Source organism: Anoplopoma fimbria, chromosome 10 (assembly GCF_027596085.1).
Source record: "Anoplopoma fimbria isolate UVic2021 breed Golden Eagle Sablefish chromosome 10, Afim_UVic_2022, whole genome shotgun sequence".
Classification (NCBI taxonomy): Eukaryota; Metazoa; Chordata; class Actinopteri; order Perciformes; family Anoplopomatidae; genus Anoplopoma; species Anoplopoma fimbria.
This window is the reverse complement of record NC_072458.1, coordinates 22707566-22729885: the sequence shown is the minus strand read 5'-3', so window position 1 is coordinate 22729885 and position 22320 is coordinate 22707566. Positions and strand designations below refer to the sequence as shown.

Genomic DNA, 22320 nt, shown 5'->3' with positions numbered 1-22320 from the left:
TCCATAATTAAACTAAACAGGGTGACAAATAGATTAAAAAAGACATCAGTGAAAGCTGAGGCATTATTTCCAGTTTCCACTTCCTGTCAGTTTCTACTGTGATGATACAAAATACTGAGGCACACTTTTCTTTTTTCTTGGGTTTAAGATAAATGCTTTTTGGCCTTTTTCCTGAAACTGACTGTGTGTTTGTATGTGTGTGTGTGTGTGTGTGTGTGTGTGTGTGTGTGTGTGTGTGTGTGTGTGTGTGTGTGTGTGTGTGTGTGTGTGTGTGTGTGTGTGCAGACAGTACCCACCTCCCGTTTGGTCGTCCGGCCGTGATGTTCGACACTCAGTACAGTTTGCTTCATCACGTGGAGTTCATCAGCGGCTACAGCAAAGAGCTGTCCATGCCTCTGTGGACGGCGTTCACGCTGCCACGACAGGTAAACTTCCTGTTACACGCTTTTATACACACTTTACTTTTTCTAGTCCTTTTTTTAGAGTTGAACACACTTTATTTGACTGCAGATTATATTCCAAAGCAAACATTAGTCTTTGTTTTTATATTAATTTCCTTCCTTCCTTCAACCAGTTTATAATCCGTTAGTTAATAACTTTGTTTTGTAGAAGTATTTGTATTTTTTGTACTCTTTGCTGGTTTCTCCTCGCCAAACTGTAATGGGCAGTGTAGTAAAGACTCATTTTCAGCCCATAGTTAGAAAATGTCGGATATGCAGGGGAATGCACAGGTGCGTTAACAATAAATCAAATTAATCTTTAGAGAGAGAAATTCAATCCCTGCCTGCAACAGCATTATGTCAGCATGATAACAAATTTGACCCCAACAGACTGTGATGGATTATCAGTCTTCAACTTTCAAGTCTTTACAAGCTGATTTTTCATGAAGCACAAAAATAAATTGGAGAGGATCACAACTCACAACTATTCTTATTTTCAGGTGAATATACACAACAAAAACCATACTTATTAGTAGTATATTAATTTAATGCCAATACATTCCCCTAAATGATGCCCAATGGTCCTTTAAAAGTGTTAAACGTTGCGCTGAGAACACAGAGAGTTCTGTCATTGCAGCAGAAAAACTGTGATTTGTTTCTCTGACCGTCCTCAAATCCGGACTCTCAGTTTTTTAATGTTTAAACTGGGCGTCAGGTTGGAAAATGTCTGCCGTTACACAAACACAAACGTGTGAAACAACATCAGGAAATAATCAGACTCTGTTTCTCAGACTCTGAACATGTTTACCGGAACACGTTGCAGGTTTTATAAGGTGCAGCCGCTCACACATACTGTGTAAACACCACACTTACTTCTCGATTTTATTTATTATTATTTCTCATACAATTTATGCCTGCAGATTGCATTTTACATGATGTGTCTTTACTTTGTTGCACAGTAAGATGTAGATGAGAGCGACATCAGAGTGTCAGAGCCTCATCAAACGAGACTATATATGAAGACTAAATATGTCAAATTCGTCTTCTTCTCTCTCGTTCGGTGTCTTTGTCCCTCAGGAGGACTTGACTCCGGTTCCGGAGGTCTCCACCGGCGTTCAGTGCGTCCGGGTGGACTCCAGAGTGTCAGCTGATCACAGTCAGAGCTGCTCCACCTTCAGCCAGAACAACCAGCTCAGCCCCGGATTCCTCTTCCCTCCAGGTAAACCTGCAGCTTCACATCCACCAACACTCAGAGCAGATTCACTCCAACAGTCTCTCAGAAGTGATTCAATGATGCAACACAGGAAGTGCTTTGGAAATGTCAAGACTTCTTCTTTTTTTTTTTTCTTGTTTTTCTTCTGGATGACTTATTTCCAAAAACTTAAGAGAACATTTCTGGTATAAACAAGAACAATTAAAATGTGTTTTTTTGTGATTCTTTGTGTTGAAACTCAGTTCTACAAATCTTTTCAGGTTGATCAAATCAACTGGTTAGTTAATGAGTTAGTTAGTTAGTTCATTATTAATTAGCTGATTAAGAAGGTCACCTCTGTACATCACTCAACGTCTTTGTCGCTCAATCATTTTTACACCTCAGTGGTTTCTTAAAGTCGTTTATTCAAATCTGTAGATAAACTACATATATTTCACATTTATATATTTGCTGCACTTTTGTTTACAGTATTTACCAAACGACAGATCTGATGCAGCACCTTTTTACTACAGTTTTATTGGGAATAAGTTATTTTGGTTCATCTCCATCTTCTTTTTAAAACAAATGTGCAAATACGCAAATGTCTCATTAGATCAGGCTGTACTGCTATTATGAAATAATAACAGGTATTTATGATGTTAAATGCAATAAGTTCTGTCATTTTGAACCCACTAAGCGTTTTTCATGTTTTGTATTTACATTCACAAACAGTCTACAGAACAAACTGGGACTAATTCAGCCAACATTAATAACAATTGCATGTTAGAACTTCCAACCTGTTCACATGTTTTAATATTACTTGATGCATGATGTTTCTATGACGACAGCATTTGATACGGTCTAGTGTCCTCCTGTAACGATAACGTGTTTCTGCGTGATGTCGTCGACAGAGCTGGCTACGTCTGCAGAGTCCAGATACGATGCCTCGCTCATCACCAACATCGTCCCCATGTACCCGGCCTTCAAGAGTGAGTCACACGTTCACACTCAAGTTTACAACTTTATCGATCCACAAGGGGAAACAGGGGGTCAGACGGTGGGCTCTTCTCATTTCTCCGTTTGTACAGTCCTCATATCCTACTCCACTTCCACCTGAGATGAGAGCGGAGGAGGCGAGGAAGGGATGTAAGGAGAGAGCATTAAGGTCAACGGGTATTTAACAAAATGAGTTGTCATTTTAAATTAACGTCCTCTAAAGATCCAGTATGCAAACTTCTCCTGTGGCAGGAGGAAGGAGGAGATGAGGAGGCACCAAATAGTGGAATGAGAGGGAGATAAAAATGTCTGATCGTTTATTTATATAAAAGAAACAGTATGAGCCAATCTGTGTTGGTCAGGATCACCTCTGACCTCCAGGAAAGCTAAATCAAAACAAGCTGGAAAACATGAAACATGCACAATTTATTTTCTTTACACATTAAGGTCCAATACAGCTAGAAAGTATCTTCCAAAATACTTATTTCAGAACAGAAAATGGTGATAAAAACATGTTAATATGACAATCATCCCTGCAGAGATTGCAAGCAGGTTTGACAAAATAGCAAAATCATCAAATTCAAAAGTCTTGCAGGGAAATAAAATCAGTGACATGTGAGTTTTGTTGTCGGCAACAAGACGACAAGCAACAACCTCAAACGTGGACGTCAACAGTCCTCATCAGAATCTTATTTTCTGCAGGGCTTTTGGCTTTTGTCTCATTCAGTTGTCCGTGACGATCAGGTTCATTTGTCCCTCCTCTCTTCCTGTCACACGAGACAAAGAGACAGAGATGTGGTGATGTCAGGACCGAGTGAGGACGGCCTGACTCCCATTGTTTCTGCAGACAGAGAGGACTTATCAGGACCAAACACTCCTCACTGTCCTCAGCTCGGTGAACAGACTGTGTGTCTGAGAATTGATTGCTTTTCTTTATTTAAAACTGGGGGAATCAGGAGGAAACAGAACGCTCACAGTATTTAGTTGAACATTTTGAGTTTAGGAGATTATGTTTGTGGCTCGTGAATGAGTTCAAGTTGCCAGATTTCACCACAACGCCCTTATAAGGATTAAAATACGTCCAACTAACTTGAATAAAGATAATAAACATGTTTTTTATATTGCTAAGAAACATTACTGCCTTTAAATTGAACAAATTCCTTAAATGTGCAGAGAAACAAAAACAAAATGTAGTGCATCCTGCATCCATTCACATCTGCATCAACATGTGGTTTTGCAGATCCAGATGTTTTTGGGGTCACTGTTTGCTCTCAGTATCATCTAATCCCCTTTTCCTCCCGTCTGCAGGGTTGTGGAGTTATTTGACGGGGACGCTGCTGAGGCGTTACGCCGAGGAAAACAACGGCGTCAACGTTATCGCCGGACCCATTTTTGATTTCAACTACGACAGCCTCCGAGACACCACGGAGAAGATAAAAGAGTAAGACTGCACTGAACTATTACACTGGTCCCATATGAGATAACAAACATCATGAATACTCTGTTAAAAAACTGCAACACAACGTTTCCATTTCATCAGAGAGACTGAAGTTAAAATTGAGCTTAAAGGCTCTTCAGTATTCTTTTAAAATGAGTTTGACAAGAAATGCTTTGCACAATATCCACACAGATGGATTCAATTCAAATCATGAAATATGTATTGTTCCCTGGAGGTGGTTTGTGGTGTAGCATTAGAAACAAAATAAGAAAAACATGGGAGAGAAAGTACTGTACGAAAGACAGAAACAAAGACGCTATTGACAAGACTAATAGCAAACACAAGTTTGAAAAGTGAAAAGTGAAAGTAGTCGAAAGAACAACATGCAACAATGAAATCTGGAAGAACAGCTCATGGTTGTGTCATCAAAAACTTAATCAAACCATATAAACCAGTTAGTTATGACCACATTTTTCAGCCGAACCTACAACATCATTAAGCTAAAAAACTAACCATTTATATTTTAACAAATTACATTTATTTGTGTAATAATTAGAACGTTTTGTGAAAAAGAAAGATGAACATTTTGACAAAAAAATGGACTAATTTCTAATCTAGAAATGAGAAGATAAATATGTCCAAAAACAATTAAATATTTCTTGATATAATATCGAAAGGATCTGGATTAAAACAACTAAATCTCTTCGTTATTGCACGTATTTTACGTCACCGTGGCAACAATACACTGCTGTAGCTTTTTCAGTTTACAACATCATTTGTTGGTAGTATCATAGATCGTTAGGACAAAGTTTTGTTGTTTTCTTCTAATTTTAATGTCACTTTAAAAAAATAGAATGTTGTTTGACTCTGGGTGCAGATTAGCCGCTGAGCTAACAGGCTAACAGGCTAACAGGCACATCCTCCCTCCTTCCTCCTCCCTCCTCCTCCTCCTCCTCCTCCTTCCTCCTCCTCCTCCTCCTCCTCCTCCTCCTCCTCCTTCCTCCTCCCTCCTTCCTCCTTCCTCCTCCTCCTCCTTCCTCCTCCTCCCTCCTTCTCCTCCTCCTCCTCCTCCTCCTCCTCCTCCTCCCTCCTCTCTCCTTCCTCCTCCTCCCCTCCTTCCTCCTCCCTCCTTCCTCCTCCCTCCAGGCTCTCGGCCGACGCCCCCCCCATCCCCACCCACTTCTACACGGTGGTGACGAGCTGCCAGGAGCAGAACCAAACGGTGGAGGAGTGTGATGGCGAACTCGGGGTCTTTTCCTTCCTGCTGCCGCACAGACCGGAGAACAGTGAGGCGTGCAATGTGAGTTTCAAACGTCGTCCAGCAGGGGGCAGCACTGCCTCAGCTGTCACTGCAGCTGTTAGCATAAGAATAGACACAGTCTGATCTCTGACACATGTTTAAAGTACAAAGTAAAGGTATTTGTAGTATTACATATTACAATACTTTATACTTCGTCTCAATTACTTTTGAGACGCCTTTTTACTGCATACAATCATCTGAAAGCTGCAGCTACTCACTTTACAAACTAAGATTTTACAGACAAAAACGACCCAAATTACATTTAATTGATCGGTAAGTTATCAGAAAGTAAGTTAGCAACTCTCTTGGTTTGAAGTGCATCGTGAAGGCATCACTTAGCGGCTAGAATGAACAAGAGGAATAAATATATTCATGTAACTATGAAGAGAAACTAACTCCTTTAAAATGACTTCTCAAATTTAAAAGGAATATCCTGTTGTTGCTATTCTATTGTCTGACAACATTATGGAAAGAGTTTCGCTGACGCAGAGGTCTCTTGTGAGTTGACCTGTTGCTGGAAGACAAAGGTGGAAACTCGAGTGGTAGTGTTCATTTTAAGACAAAATCTTTATTTTTTATCGGGCACAAATCTGCTCACGTAATCGTTTTAATTGCGTTATTTGAAGTTGTTTTATGAAGCTATTCAGCTGATTTCGACAACGGGGATGAGGTCTTTGAGTGAGACTTGGACACAGTCACTTAGAATAACAATCTGAGACTGTCAGTGGGCAAAACAAGCACCTTTTGGTTTCTTCCCACTGCGGTTTTCTCCCTCAATACTGAACAACTACAAAAATAAATGTTAGTCACTTGGAAACAAACACATGGGAGACTATGGTCCAGGTTACCAAACACCCAAGATGCCCTTTAAATGAATCTGTTACACTCTGACCTCTGATGAAATGTGGGTTTTTTTCTGGAATTCATCATGTTCCGTGTTTTTTTAGGCCGTCGGAGGCAAATGATTTTTGCTGCTGGTTTGGCATAATTGGGGAAATTCTACGTTGAGGAGTTTCTCAGTACATGCAGTGTGTTTTTAAAACAACTCAGTCGATTTCTGTTTGACAAAGACAAGCTGGAATTAAAGGTTATTTGATGACTTTTAGATGACCACAAACACCTCTGTTTTTCTCAGTCCCATGTGTCATGTACTTCCTGTCAGTCGCTTTGGATAAAAGCGTCTGCTAAATGACTGTAATGTAATGTAATGTAATGTTAGTGTTTCTGAGTGATTGTCTGCAGTTTAAGCTGACTCATTTGTTTGTTGGCAGCATGGCTATATGTGAAAGATCATCAGCAGCTACGTTGAGTCATAGCACGTTTCCTTGATGTGTCAAATATCATGAAACCAGATGTGTTTGTAGTAAATCCAAACGGTGACTCACGGACCTACAGTACCAGTCAAAAGTTTGGACACACCTTCTCATTGAATGGTTTTTCTTTATTTTTATTTTTATTTTTTTCTACATTGTAGATTAATATTGAAGACATCCAAACTATGAAGGAACACATATGGAATTATGTGGTAAACAAACAAATGCTCAACAAACCAGAATATGTTTTATATTTTAGATTCTTCAGAGTAGAATGAGAAGGTGTGTCCAAACTTTTGACTGGTACTGTATAATCTGATCAAACTAAGAGCTCAAAAATGAACGTAAAAGGTGAAGGAGAACCACTGTCAGTTGTTGATGGCTGGGTTCATACAATCTCTAAATTTACTGTCAAAAAGTATTAGAAATAAATTAACTAACAGCAGTGAAAGAATAGGCAGAAATCAACCAAACTGCTGTAGCTGAGCAAAAATAAAAGCTCTACCTTATAATGTTCATATGTGGTGTCGGATTGTAGTTTACGCTCGGCATCTTTGTGTGAACTGTGACACTGAACGGGGGCTGTACGGTTCGTTATACGCTTTCATTTGTGGTTTGTTTGTTTATTCGACTGAATCCAAAGTGGCAGAAAATCTGTGGCCAGGAGGCCAGGAGGCCAGGAGGCCACTCCGCCCGGGAGGAGAGCTGAATTCAAGCTGAAGCTGAATTTAACTGCTAACTGTAGCTGCCTCTTGCTCTCCTCCTGGCGAAGTAGCCTCGAGGCGACCGGGAGGACGAGGCATTTGTTCCAAGTCCTTTTCTCGTTTTTGCCACTTTAAGCCAGAAAACAAATGATCAAACCGCACACGGACAGTGACTCACTATCGCCTCTCCAGGTCACAAGTGGTATTACAAGACAGGACGGCCGGGGCTAGCGGGTTAGCATGCTAATTCAGCTGACATCTCTGCACACACAAGTCATAGTGGTCTTTGACACAACGTCAACACTGTGACCGCTTCACAGTCTGATGATAATGTTCATTGTTCCTCTCTGCTTTCTGCAGAACGTAAAAACTGAAGTGTTGTTTCTTTTGGCAGAATCCTCTGTGAAGCTCTGCTGCTGCAACTCAGTGATAAATATACTCTGCATGTTTATACATACACCGCAAATATGTACACAGTGTAGCTCCATGCTGAGATCCATTACAGACAGCAAACAGAAAAGCCACCACAGTGTAAATGTCAGAATGGATTAATTATTTGAACCTAAACAGCCACCATACTTGTGTCATTTATCTTTCTTTGTTTTACAGTGTAAAAAACAAGCCCTCACTTCATTGTTCTTTACTTTCTCGAGAACAGATCAGCTAAGAGGTTTCAGCATCTTGAACATCCTGACAGCTCTTTTTACTTTGAATTACAGATTTTTTTTTAATGGAGTTTTACAACTTTAACAAAGGACTGACTTATTCCAGCAAGCAATTTTCTGCTTTTGTATTTAGATCCAGACATGATATGGACTGAAATGTTCACTATCTAAGTTTTTCAAATGGAAACCCGTTTATATAAATATATATGCAGGAAACCGTCAACAGCTTTAATGTGATCTTAGTGTTTTTTTTATATTATCTGTCAGTCTATTTATACAGGATTTATTCAAAGTATAAAGCGTCTGTGTCTCAATATTCTTCTTATTGTCAACAAATCCCATGAAAAGACCAAAACCTGCAGTGTGTTGGTTTTTCTCTCAATACTCTCTGATGTATTGTTAGTGTCTTTCTGCTCCAGGCCCATTGAAAAAGACTTGGTCACTTCCTTAAACGTGGTTCGTTTTTAATGGAGATCTATGGCAGAAATATCAGGCCGTGATATACACAAAGTGAAGTAGGTATAGCTCGTAAACTGGATGAGACCAGCCTGATTCAATATTTGTTAGTTGATGCGTTCACTGTTGGTTTTGGTTGTTTGCTAACATGTTTGCTATATTTACTGTACGAGGAGATAAGAACCCCAAAGATCATCTAATGCAGAATTATTATTCATTATCTATTCGATTCATTTTATTTGCCTCGATACCTATTTAATAATAAATATCTTCAACTTTAAGTCAAATCAGACATTACAAGTCTTCCTGCAGAATATAAACATGCTATTGTTCAGTATCGGCCATGTTTGAGCTCTCCTCTCTATACAAAAGGCTTATTTCACTCCATACTGGAAACAAACTTGCCCATAGGTGTGTGAGACGTGGGTTCAACTCCTTGGTGTCAGAGTCATGAGGTTTCAGCCCTCCTGTAGGCGAGTAAAAATGTTAAAACTAAGAGGGAATTCCCTTACATCTTTCCCAGCTCTATTTCTGTACAGATGTGAATATCTCTTCTCTGAACGCCTAGTAACAAAACGCTCAAAAACAAACAGCATGCTTCCCATGTCGTATTTTTAACACATGTTCTCCATGAAACACCCTGTGAGTCATACGTATAGACAGTCTTTTTGGTTTATTTGTCAGAATGGACAGTAAGGATGCATTTAATCTTAATAATGTCCTCCCTGCTCCGTACAGGCCCTTAAAAAGCCTAATAAACTCCCTTTTTACTATAAACTATGCAGTACTGTTGGAGACAGCTCTGAAGGATTTCAGAGTTTGTCCTGCTAAAAACCGAGTGTTTATAGAAAACTAAGAGACCAAATGAGTCAGAACTCTTCTCTCCATCTTGCAGATGTCAATGCTTCTGTGACCTGAAAATAATGGAGGTCAATGCATTTTTTTCTCAAACAAAATCCCAGCAGAGAATAAACTCTCTGAAAAGCTAAAAATGTCAAATCTTTTCTGTCAAATATGGCTGATTTCTTTTACTTTACAGATCTATAATCAGAAATCCATAATTATTGTGTTAATGATGAAGAAATTAAACAATATATTTATGTCCCTTCCTTCTCAATCAACACATATTAGTGCTTTCTGATGGCAACTTTATTTGCAGGATTGTCTAGAAGTGGTTCAGTTATAGTTAAGTTTGGTTTGAGGCAACTAAAAACATTGGTCACGGCTGAGATACTGTTAGGGAAAGGAACGTCGCCATGGCTGGAAGGAGACAAAGTTGTTGTATTCACCGGAACACGTTCGGAGTCGATGCTTTGTACGCCTAAAGATGGACGGACGAGGATAAATAAATGGGAAGCTTGTAGTGACATCAGTTATGTTAATATTTATATTTATCATTTAGATTCAGTAAAGCCTAAAAAAGCAGGCATTAAAATAACTGTTAAGAAGGGTCACCTTAGTTCAGCTGGCAGGGCAGAACATATCTAGCAGTGATACTTACTGTATTATTATTAAAAGCCAGACAGTTTGCAAAAACATGAACAACCAATCCAAACCCAACAGCTGGTAGGTGCATGTAATGTATGATGCCATGGTTTCCATTTCCTGAAGTTATAATCTCAGCCCTGTCCACACATTTAACCAGAAGACTGATCATTTCCTTTGCTAGCAAAAGAAAAATCCTGAATCAATTACTTGTCTCACTATGGGAGGTAAAGTTACGGGCGTGTTCTCAGATTATACGGTGAAGAGACAGACATCAAAGGTAGAAAATGGCAGATGGCATCCTGTAAAATGAATTACATCATGGCAGGCTAATGAACTGCAATTTGTGGGTAGAATGTCATCTGGCTGGCTGGTGGTTGATGTCACGGCGAGCATGGTTTGGTAATTTGCAGGAAGAAAAAGTTGAAAGGTTGAAAAGGGAAATCCTTCATTACAGCATTGAAATAACTATGTTTCCCTGCATGGTTCTGACTTGCTTCACATTGAAATTAAGCTATTTTAATGCTGTTGAAAGAACTTTCTAATTTTGTTCTACTCTCGGACATTCTAACTCTTGTTGAGAAGTTTTTGCTTGACATTTTGGTAAATCTGCTCACTCGCTTTCTTCCTGAGAACAAGACAAAAAGGTCAATACTGGTCTCATGTCTGGAGCCGAAAGCGATTAGCCTAGTTTAGCATAAAGACTGGAAGCTGGGGAAGTCAAAATTAAATGGTTGACAGCATTGGACTTTTCTTTAAACCACACAAAGTTTTTGTACAGATTCAATAAACAAGATGCAACTTGTTTATAAGATTAGCCTAGCTTAGCATCAAGACTGGGAGCAGGGGGGGACAGTTGGAAAAGTAAAATAAAATATGGCTACCAGTACATCTTAAGCTCACTTACTAACTTATTATTATTAATTAAATTATCTTGTTTGCTGTACAAACGTGGTTTTATGGGAAATTACATGCTATTAAATGTTTACCTAAAACATGCTAGCTGTTTTACACTGCTTCCAGCCTTATCGCAATGCTTTATCTATACATTTTTGTATCTGGGACAACCATCAGTTTTCCAAAACATTGCATCCAACCGACTGCTCGCATTTTTTACAGGAGTTTCCCCCTTCTCCTGTTGTCATGGTGACCAGTTCTGAAGGGAATCTCCTCACACCTGCCAAACGTCTGCATGTTGCCGCACGTCCCGTGTAAACACACTCAAACATGACTCACTGGGATACTATTTTCTATGTGGATAACAAGAACTCCCAGTCCTCAGGCAATGAATGTAAACTTGGCACCTTTTCCGCAAAATTTGCCATTTTGTATTCATGAATAGGTCACCTACGTGATTTGTGCAGGTATTTTGTGATGGGGGAATGTGATTGGGGCACGTGATTCCAAGCGGACGCCCTGATGCTAGCACAACAATCTGATTCTGCATGCGAATCAGTCACGCTATAGTGAGCACGAATAAAACGGAGGAGCTGGAAAACCCTCCTCAGGGTACTCGGTTAGCAACAACAAAAACAAGAGAGAGAGAGTTGTAGATTTTTAGACAAGGACGGTGTGTTGGCGTTACACCTGTAGGCCATGCAAATGGAATTGGCATACATTGGCATATAGCCAGGGTGGAACTAACTTAAGTGAAATTCTTCAGTACTCCTCCGAGGCCGCAGAGTCCGGAACTTCAGTCGGGTGGGTGGAGGGGGTCTGGAGGAAGGGTTCCTCGGGCCTGGACGACGAGGCCTCACTGTCTGACTCGGGAGCCTCTTGAGTGTTTCTGGCAGGGGTCTTTCTCCTGGAGGGCTGGTCCGGGTGCTGTTGATGAAAGGTAGCGATGAGTCGGGGGTCATAAATGTGACGAGCAGGAACCCATGACCTCTCCTCAGGACCGTATCCTTCCCAGTCCACCAGGTATTGAATGCCCCGGCCCCAGCGGCGAGAACGAAGCAGGCGATGGATGGTGTAGACGGGTCCTCCTTCGATGAGGCGGTGGAGGAGGAGCAGCCGGCATCAAGGGGCTCTCCCGGACTGGTTTCACCCTGGAGACGTGGAATGTGGGATGGATGCGCATGGGTCTGGGGAGCTTGAGCCTCACTGCCACCGGGTTGATGACCCTCTCGACCTCAAAGGGACCGATGAACTTGGGTCCCAACTTCTTGGATTCTACCCGCAGGGGTAGATCTCTGGTCGACAACCACACCTTATCCCCCACTTGGTAGACGGGGGCTGGAGCGCGGTGTTGGTTGGCGGCAGTTGAGTATCTGTCGGCCGACCAGAGCAGGGCTGCTCGGGCCTTCGTCCAGGTCTGGCGGCAGCGGCGGATGAAGGTCTGGACCGAAGGGCAGGAGACCTCCTTCTCCAGTGCGGGGAACAAAGGAGGTTGGAAGCCGTAAGCGCACTGGAAGGGAGACAGGCCAGTGGCGGAACTGGTCAGGGTGTTGTGCGCGTATTCCACCCACATCAGCTGTCGGGACCAGGAAGTAGGGTTCCGAGAAACCAGACATCGGAGTGCGGTCTCCATTTCCTGATTCTTCCTTTCAGTCTGGCCGTTGGATTGTGGGTGGAAACCAGAAGACAGGCTTACGGTGGCTCCCAACAATGTGCAGAACTCCCTCCAAAATATGGAGGTGAACTGGGAATGGGACGGTGATGAGTCCAGCTGTCTCTTTGGCCGAGGGAGTTTAGGCAGAGGGATGAAGTGAGCAATCTCGCTGAACCGGTCAACCACCGTCAGGATGGTGGTGTTGCCTTCGGATGTGGGCAACCCGGTGACAAAGTCCAGGGATATGTGTGACCATGGACGATGGGGAACTGGCGGTTCGGGGGACAGGCGCTGGGACCGGGTTGACCCTCAGTCGCGGCCCTCACTGATTCCTCGATCTCCCAGGTGAGGACCGCGACTTGGCAGGAGTCCGGAAGAATGGGGAGAGGACCCGGGGTTGGTTCCTCCACCTCCTGGAACTGGCGGGAGAGGGCATCGGGCTTGATGTTGCGAGAACTGGGGCGATAGGATAGAGTGAAGTATAGAACAAGCACCTCAAAGTACTGTCCCTTTGTACGACAAATCAAGACCGATGATTGCTTTTTGGGATAATGAAAGATAAACTAGACTATAAATATTAAAAACACACAATGCATATTGTTGCAGTGATACTTCTGAATTGAAGTACTTCAACGGTTTGCTGAAATCTGAAAGGAATCTGAAAACTGAAACATTAAAGATGAGAGGAAGGTTTGTGTCAAGAGACTTTAGGATGACAAAACTGACCATCGGACAAAAAAACACACTGGTTCCTTTATAATCTCTCATATAAGGAAGTTAAAAGGATGCATCTTAAGGAAGTGAGAGAGAGAAGTCACTACAGAGCAGAAATGTCCCTCAACAATCTGGACAATAACAATCCTCCTGATGACAATGAGGAGTATCAAACAAGTGTTTTCCAGCAGTGTTCCTCTGAACTGGAAGCTGCTTTCGTTGGGAAGTGAATGTGTTGCCAGGAAGTCTGCAGGGTCTGATGGAGGCTCCAGGGAAGCTATCAAAATCCATTTGAGGGTCATGATGATCTAAAGGCTGACTTCCTGCCAGGTTGCTGGATAAGCATGTTTTAGTGTAAAGGGCTCTCCAGAGAATTTTCTGTTTACAGACTGGTCTTATTTTCCAAGAAGTCAAAGAACACTGATGGAAGGAGGTGATGTGTTGTTTCCAGCAGGCAAGGATTCCCCTGAAGGCAGGAACAACCTCTTTAAAAGAGACATAATGGAGGGGAAGTTACAAACAGTCTGATTTATAGTTAAAGTTTTATTTGCAATTTAACTATAAAAGACTGCTGTGCAACAAAACACAAATGCATGACTAAATGTCTCAATTTAAAAATAACTAAAGTTATAGAAACATGTAATTAAACATTAATGGTCTTGTAAGTCACACCCTAAAATAAATAATTTTTCCTCCATCCCTCTAAGATGTGTCATAAAATACAACTCAACAAAATGTCATCAAAATGTCATCAAAATGTCATCAAAATGTCATCAAAATGTCAGAGTGTGTGTGGGGGTGTTCATAATCTTTAAGCAGTTTTGTGTAATAGTTTATAATTGGTAAGAAAGATGGAAGTTCATGAAACACTGGCAGCAGTCCAGATGTTTTGTTGAGGTTTAGCTAGAAACGATTAGATTAAGCTCAAAATGTAGGAAGTTAAATCCGAGGAGAGGATTTTTAGAGAAGCATTGATTTGAACCCAAGCACTGAAAATAAATAGGAACCAAAGGCCGTAAAAAATATGGACGTCCTCTCCGTGACGTCACCCATAGGTTCCTGAAGAGCCAAAGTTAGGCTTGAAGCAGGTCGCCATCTTGTTTTTTTGGAACCAGAAGTGACTTTGGGGCGGAGCTGAGGAAGAGCGAGGCTAGAATGGGGCAAGTTCCGTTACATTGTAAACATGAGTCTTCAATACAGCATGATGTTCATTTAGTAAATGATGCTCCATTTAGAGTCAAACAGACCATACATGTGTTCTGATCAACATTGAAAATAGTCTTTCTTTTCTAGATTTGATTCATCCGCTTTTAGGCTTCAAAAATTTTTTGTGATGTAAAGCAATATTGAAAATATTTTTTCTAATTATTTCTTAAGGAATTTTTGTTGAACAGTGAGATTTTTATTTATATTCCTGGATGCCTGCAAAATCAACCAACAGCTGGTTTCGATGATCGACACAAACACTGCTCTTAGATTTAAAAGGTGAATATTAGAACCTTTGTTTCTTGTACCTGCAGAACAGCTGGACTTGACAAACACGAACTCTGCAGCTCGATTACTCGAGACAGATCAAAGCGGAGCTGCACTACTTCTGTCTCATCCAGAGTAAATACCGTGCTTGTGAAGATAAGGGCATCATTTGCCATCTGCTTGTTTTTTTCCACCCATGGTCACGTGCAGACTGGAAAAACATCACGTTGGCCACAGTGATGTCATCAAGTAAAAAGGGAACCACCGAATCTTAAACAACAAACAAAAACAAAACAGATGTGTCATGGAAGATTTCTGTCACAAAGGAGAGTAATTGAAATAATCAAACCAACAACAAAATATTTGTAACAGTTTACAACTGGATGAATCAAATGTAGTTTAAACAAAAAAAAAGAAATCATTCATATAAGACACACAAATATGCATATTTATAGAGATTTCTAGAGGGCATCTTAAACTAACATGACAGTAACATTGTTATGTGTGTAAAACATTTTTATTTATTAATTATTTATTTGACCATAAAACAAATACTTTTAAAAGCCTTTTTGCCACATAAAATCATGAAATATGTAGAAAGTCCTCATAAGTAAATAAATAAACAACAAGTGCAACAAGTTATTATAATAATGAATGAAAATATGAATATCAAAAACATGAAATATCAAAACCCCTAAAACCTTTTTTTCCTGGTTTGTCTTTTGACCCTTAAAAGTAGAACCCTAGACCCTTATTAGGTTTTGTTTGGCATTTGAATCCCAGACTGAAAATGTCCAGAAAATGAGTCACTGTGTTGCTCGTGTTGTCATGACGACCGGTCCCATTCGTTATAATTTTTCTGATAAACTGTTTTAGTGGAGTTACGTACCAGGCTGCAGATTTCCCTTTTGACAGGAAAAAGCTGTCTGTCTTTGTTTGTACCTTTCCTGTTTTGTTTTCTCCAAGAACATTTCTCTCTAGAACTAACGTCATAACCGTTTAATGAGATGACCGTTACGGCTTTCTGCTGAAAAGACTCAGCAGAAAGATTAGTGTCTGTCTGATGACAGACAGACACTAATACTGTGGAAATGTTGGCCCGTAGTAATCATTAATCTGTTAATCCTGCAATTTTCTAGCACGAAATATCACAACTTTCAATTTGAGTCTACAGAAAAGACATCTGACAGTCAGTTAGTCGGCCAATCACTTCGGTCAAGCGACAAATATTGTAGTAAAAGTACTAATACCACACTTTGTTCGTTCACTCCAAACAGCACAAACTGTACAGATGTGTAGCCAGGAGAAGCACATCTGACGAGGTCTGACGCACAGAGAGCATGAATAGAGCACCTTTCAATTTTCCCTCCGTGAAAGGCCCTGATGAGGTCCAACTTTTGTCAATAGAATGTCTGGAGTTTTTTTCGTCACAGTAAGCCACCTCATCGTCTCACGATCCTATTTGTTATCCTGGGGGAAAAAACTGATTAAAGTTGTCAGTGGGTGGATGAGTGCTTTCAGCAGCATCACTTCGGTTGTTTTCCCTCGCTGAGCTCATTCAGCTGCAGAATGTGGGATGAAGAGGAGAGATTAAACGCATACTTTCCTTTCATTCCTCTACTGGTGCTCTCGAACGAAAGCCTCAGATGTCTGGTCTCTGGAAACCTTTTTTAGTGCAAAAACATTTTGACCGCAGTGCATTCTATTAGTTGATTCATATTGCCCTCTATTTCTTTTGAAACATTGGATAATGCTTCATTTGCATATTTAAAACATAGCATTTCAGACAACTTGTAATACAAAAAAAGAATTGTCTTAATGTCAGTTATTAACTGGGTAACTTTCATGGTGGTATCTCATATTTCATGGTAAAAATAAAGCAAAAACAAATAAAGGGATTCATTAGCCTTAAAATAATCAAAACGAGTCAAACAAACAGTTGGGTGGAAACTTTAAAGTCAGTAGTGTAGGGAGTGGATGAGTAAAAATGTGCTGTAAAATGAAGAGAAAAGAAGGAAAGGACACAAAACACAGAGACAGAGTGGTGAGGTGATCTGACAACAAAGTGCTGCTGCCGCTCAGGCTGCTGTGCACACCTGACCCAGGTGTGTCCTGTACATCGCTGATTACGCTCCAATTAGTTCTGCAGCCCCAGGGAGAGATCCACGGGGGAGATTGTGCAGCACACAACTTGTCTTCCTGCAAGTGCAAAGGAGTTTAATCATGACACATACTCCCTGCCAGGGTAGTTTATTGAAAATCCTACAACATAATGCATTTCCTTAGTATTTGCCGGAATGGGAGACTTTGTTTGAGGCTCCTGATTTGAGCAGTTTTACTGTAAGAGCTGACACACAAATACATTTACAACACAGTTCCTGGAACTGTGGAAAATGCTCTTTTCATTACTCACTAAATCAATATTTACCATGTAAGACCGTCAGCACTGCTACTGCAGATGGTAAGAATTAAAATAACAGTGCACCTTGATAAAGGTTTCTTCAGAAATATGGAGGCAATGTGTGCATTCTGATTATCACGATCGAAAAGAGGCTGAAAACAAGTGATATTTCCCTGAGAACTGTTCTGATATAAGCAGCATAACTAGCTGACCTTTTGGCCTGAGCTGCGGCCACTCCATATTATGGAACTTGTGGCTGGTTATTGCTCACTGAAGTCAAAGGCCTTTTATTTTAAATACCGTTGGAACTGAACATCCTGTCGTAAATCCTCTCCTTGTTATTTGACTCGATAAATCATCAAATGATTCAATATTTGAGGTTTGAGAAGCATCAGTGCAGAACAGTTACAATTGTTAGTGCATTTGTCATATCATTTATATGAGTAAGTACTCGCTGTCATCAGAGCAAGAAGCCCAGGTTCTGGTGATTTATCGACCGATCATGATCGTGCCTTTGTTGTAATGGGATTTGTCTCGTTTGAAGCTGTAATTTATAAGTTGTCAAAGATATGCATCATGCAGAATATTGCGTCATTTGACTTGGATTTGGTTACCGAAGATTAGAGGCTTGTGAAGATGTGTTCAATTTCCAACAAATATCAAGAAGAAATAAAACAAATCATATTTCCCATGTTGGGATTTTAGGGAAAAATGCAACCAGTCAATCACAACATAGCCCCGCCCCTAAAGCATCCCCTGCTTTATGGTCTGTTTGACTCTAAATGGAGCATCATTTACTAAATGAACATCATGCTGTATTGAAGAAGACTTGAAACTAGAGATTGAGACCATAAACTCATGTTTACAATGTTTACTGAGGGAATAAATCAAGAGAGAAGTAGAGTCATTTTCTCATAGACTTCTATACAATTTGGCCATTAGAGAGAATACAGGCTTTAGGCACTTCAGCATTGAATACACTTTTAAGAACTTTAAGTCCAGATTTAGCTGCACTCTGCTGATAAAAAAGACAAGCAAAATACTGGGAACAAGTTGGACATTTTTTAGATGTATAGAAAGGGACCATTGCTCTGTAGTTTGGACTCAAATTATCTTGGCAAGACAACTGAACCAACAATGAAATATATTTTCTGTCCAGTCTTGAATTACATTCCCTTGTAAAACAAGTCCCAAGGTAGTAAACAGAATTACACAAGAGGATTTACTGTCATTACAGGGTGTAATGGGTTTCTGTAAATCAATGACAGGCTGTAAACAGTGCACGCTTGGACTGTAACCACATGTTTCATACTCTTCATAGTTTTAATCTTTTGAATGTGTCATGGTCGGTGCTTTTACCTCTCCTTTTTACGCTCCAATTGACATAGAATATTAACTATGGCTTTGATTATAAAACAACTGTTAAAAAAAGATTCAGTTTATAATGATTTGAGATTGAGAAAAGTAAATACATCTTCTACATTTAATCAACAAAAGTGTTGATTACATTACCTACGTAGTATATCTGTGTGCAGCAGCTTCCCAAGGTATAAACCTCTAGTCTAGTATGCAGCCTGATGCTGATTCCTGAACATTTAATGAATGTAAACAGTGTGTGAACCATCTGTAGTTGTGTAATCCTGCATTCTGCGAATAGACAAACCAGCTGCCTTTTAGTTAACAGAACCTGTTGTCAATAAAAGGTTAATATCACGATCACATACTTCTCTCATCATGTCAACACAGCAACATGTTTAACAGATACATCTGCAGGACTGCTGCTTCATTAGAGCTCAATCAGTTCATTTTTGTTTTACTTATATCAATAAGCCAAAGACATTTATCAAGCAAAGATGCAAAACTCAAATATGAGGATTTTATGTGATTTTCTCTTTTATTTATTTATCTAACCTTTATTTTCTAAAGAGTTGCCTGTGCACTAAAGCGTTGCCTGTGCACATATGCTCTTTTGCAGCAATGTCTTGTTTAACAGTGTAGGTGCAGTAGAACAGCAGATACAAAATGATACTTGTGTAAATTATGTAAATTATGATGCCAACATATCTAGTGTTAACAGTGTTCAAGGTTCTGACCCTCCCAAGATTCCACCCATAGAATGTGGAGAAATGCTATTCATGTGATTTCTATTTCTGTATCTATAACTTATCTTGTTGAACTTTCAATTAATACTTTTTCGGAATTCAGAATAACATTAAAGTAGGGTTATAATGTGTTGATTGCATATTGGACTGAATCAGCAATATAAAACACTATCATCTGCATACAATCACACATAAAAGACAAACACTGAACTACAGACTATTGTGTGACTTCCGACACCCATACTTCTGGTGACCTTGCTCAAACCACACTTATCTTTTAACTCAGCCTTCATTTTGATATAAACTACACACCTGTAGAGTTTCATGACTGCATCTTGCACAGTTGCGACGCGATCGGGGTGAAAAATCTGTCCACATTTTATAGATTAAAAGTTTGATATAAGAAGAAATCATGAATGCATTGTTTTCAGCCATTCATTCCATTCCTCATGTTTACATTCATTGCTGCATTAAAGCTGCAAACAACAAATGAAACCTGAGCTTTGAATGAGCATTGTTGATGACTGTATCCACAGTGAATAACAAACTCCGTCTTTGTCTCTACAGAGTGGAGAAGATGAGTCGCAGTGGGTCGAAGACCTGCTGAAGCTCCACACCGCCCGAGTCCGAGACGTGGAGATTCTGACGGGCCTGGACCTCTACCGGTCTACCAACCTTACCTTAACCAGCATGCTGAGCCTCAAAACCTACCTGCAGACCTTTGAGAGTGACGACTAGAAACACAGAGAGACAGAAACACACGTACAGGATGTAGGCCTTTGTAGAGGTCCTGCATTTTCACCGCATACTCGCTGGACAGCCAGCACCTCGTTGTTCCACTCCTGAGGAACTGACCGAGAAGTGCTTGGAAAAGGGACCACAATTGAATAAATTTAAAAGAGTAAAAGAATGGTTTGGCAAGTAGTAGTTTGAGGGATTTCAATAGGAATATTCAATACCATCACAAAAAATCTGAGAGTGAATAAGCTAGCACAAGAATGATGCAGGTAGGGGACTTTCTCGATAGCTGCCATTACACATTTCATTAATACAGTTTATACAGTACATCATCATGCACACATGAAGGACCATTTATATTCCAACTTCCCATCCATTGCATGCTATAGAATTTTTAACATTTTTGAACGTGTCTTTTCTTACTCATAAAATTCTCTTGAAACTTGCATGACTTGTATCAGCTGATCAGTTATTTTTTTGTTAAAGTTATACTATCATGTAAGGACCTCTTATGTTATCTAACTGTACTCAAACTAACAGCTAGTTCCATTCAAAAGTAACAAAATTTGCCTACCAGCACCTCTAAAGCTCATTGATAAACATGTTAAACCAAAAACCCAAACGTTTCCTTTCATACAACATGCAATATACATATAAACATGTAGCATAAACTCATTTAAACACACAGGGCTCAACGTGTGTACACCAGGGTCAGAAGGTATCCAGAGGACTTTAATAAGATACTAAAGTGTGATGCATTAAACACATAAGAAATAAAACCTGACCTGAGCCTTTGATATGCTTAACCTCTATAATTATTAATATCTTGATTATTAGAAATGGTTAATATACAAACGTATTACACAAATAAACTATTGCCCCAACCCTTTGTCTAAACGGTCACAGTTTTAGACCATTCTAAACACGTGGTAAGAAATTGCTGCAAAACTACTGCTTTAGGTTTAGTAAAAAAACAAAAGTATAATGGTTTTGCTTACAATGACAAAATTAAGAAAACATTTAAAACACTACACGACTAAGGCATCAAATGTACTTGTTAACAAGGGACACAAACAGCGGTCTCAGGACTCAATGGCAACCTATTTGTGATACATCAAACCATACGTGATCCATGCCAAAATACGTTTCCCTGGAAAGATAATTCACAATGCAATGAATGTAGTCAGACTGATCTCAACCAATCACTGCATCATTAACACAAACATTAATATGGTTAAAAAAAATACTCTCAAGAATGGAGGGCTGGGACAGATCCTTTCTATTTTCATGGCCTGCTAACATTTTCCAGTGGTGGCTAAAACAAATGGTGCAAATGGAAGCCAACACACAAGTTCAATGACAATTTCCCTGAAAAATGGCAGTTAATATATAACCCTGGTGCAAAATAAACATATCCGTACATACAAAACACAAACAAACACACCAACGACGACAATTTCCTCTTTGTGTTCACATCCTCCTCCCTCTCATCTCTCTTTCTCTCCCTCTGTCTCAGCTGATCATCTAAATGTATATTTGTATACAATTTGTCATATTTATTACGTAGCATCATAATAATTATAGCACCAAGTGTTACAGTATTAATCCAGTGTAACAGATCTGGCCCCGTTTACTGTGATAAGATCATTGATGTTGTGCTTGTTTTTAAGAGAGGTGACAAAACTGATTCTACCTTAAAGGAAAAATGTCCTTTCTTTTAACGTGGGGCTTATTTTCTTACTTTTTACTCAGCAGCTTTGTTTTGGAAATGCAGCCAAACCCCATAGAGAGATTCACAACATCAGTTCGTTGGACAGGTTTGAAACATGTCCATTATTTAAATGACCATCCAGCATCTCTTTTGCTCCGTAACATACCCGACTTTGGGCATGTTATGTCCAACAAATGCAGAAGTATGCAATGAAGTAAAATAATGGACATTATATTGGACATTCATGTTAATATTAGGCAACCCATCCAGCTGTGTCCCGCAGTATCGTTGGTGCACAGTGTCTTCACAAAGACACTTTACAAGAAAATATGTTTCCTTTAATGCTGTATCAGAAGCCCAACAACACTGGTTTCATTTTCAGTTTGTCACCTCATCTCCTTTTTCAACTTCCTGCATTCCCATGTTTAACTCAGATAAAAGCAGTCAGAACCTGTATTTTTTCATGTTTAGTCTTTACTTTAGTAATGTTTAACTGATGAGTTAACATAGCTATCTATCAAAGTTATCAATAATAGAACAGAGAAAATAATCATAAAATGACTCGAGAGCTTGCCAAACGGTAGAAAAAGCCATGTTTATTGCTGTGGTCTTTCAAATAAAAGAGAATTTGAAAATCTTGA

At 39.8% G+C, this 22320-nt stretch overlaps 1 protein-coding gene across 1 annotated transcript in view; it reads left to right on the top strand.

The window, feature by feature from the left end:
• The window catches only part of LOC129096846 (ectonucleotide pyrophosphatase/phosphodiesterase family member 2), a 39371-nt gene extending 17051 nt beyond the window's left edge, over positions 1–22320 (top strand). Inside the window, 6 exon segments of the mRNA XM_054605525.1 lie at positions 286–425; positions 1518–1659; positions 2544–2621; positions 3937–4069; positions 5213–5366; positions 19798–22320. Of these exon segments, the coding sequence (XP_054461500.1) occupies positions 286–425; positions 1518–1659; positions 2544–2621; positions 3937–4069; positions 5213–5366; positions 19798–19968 (818 nt within the window). The 3' untranslated portion in view covers positions 19969–22320.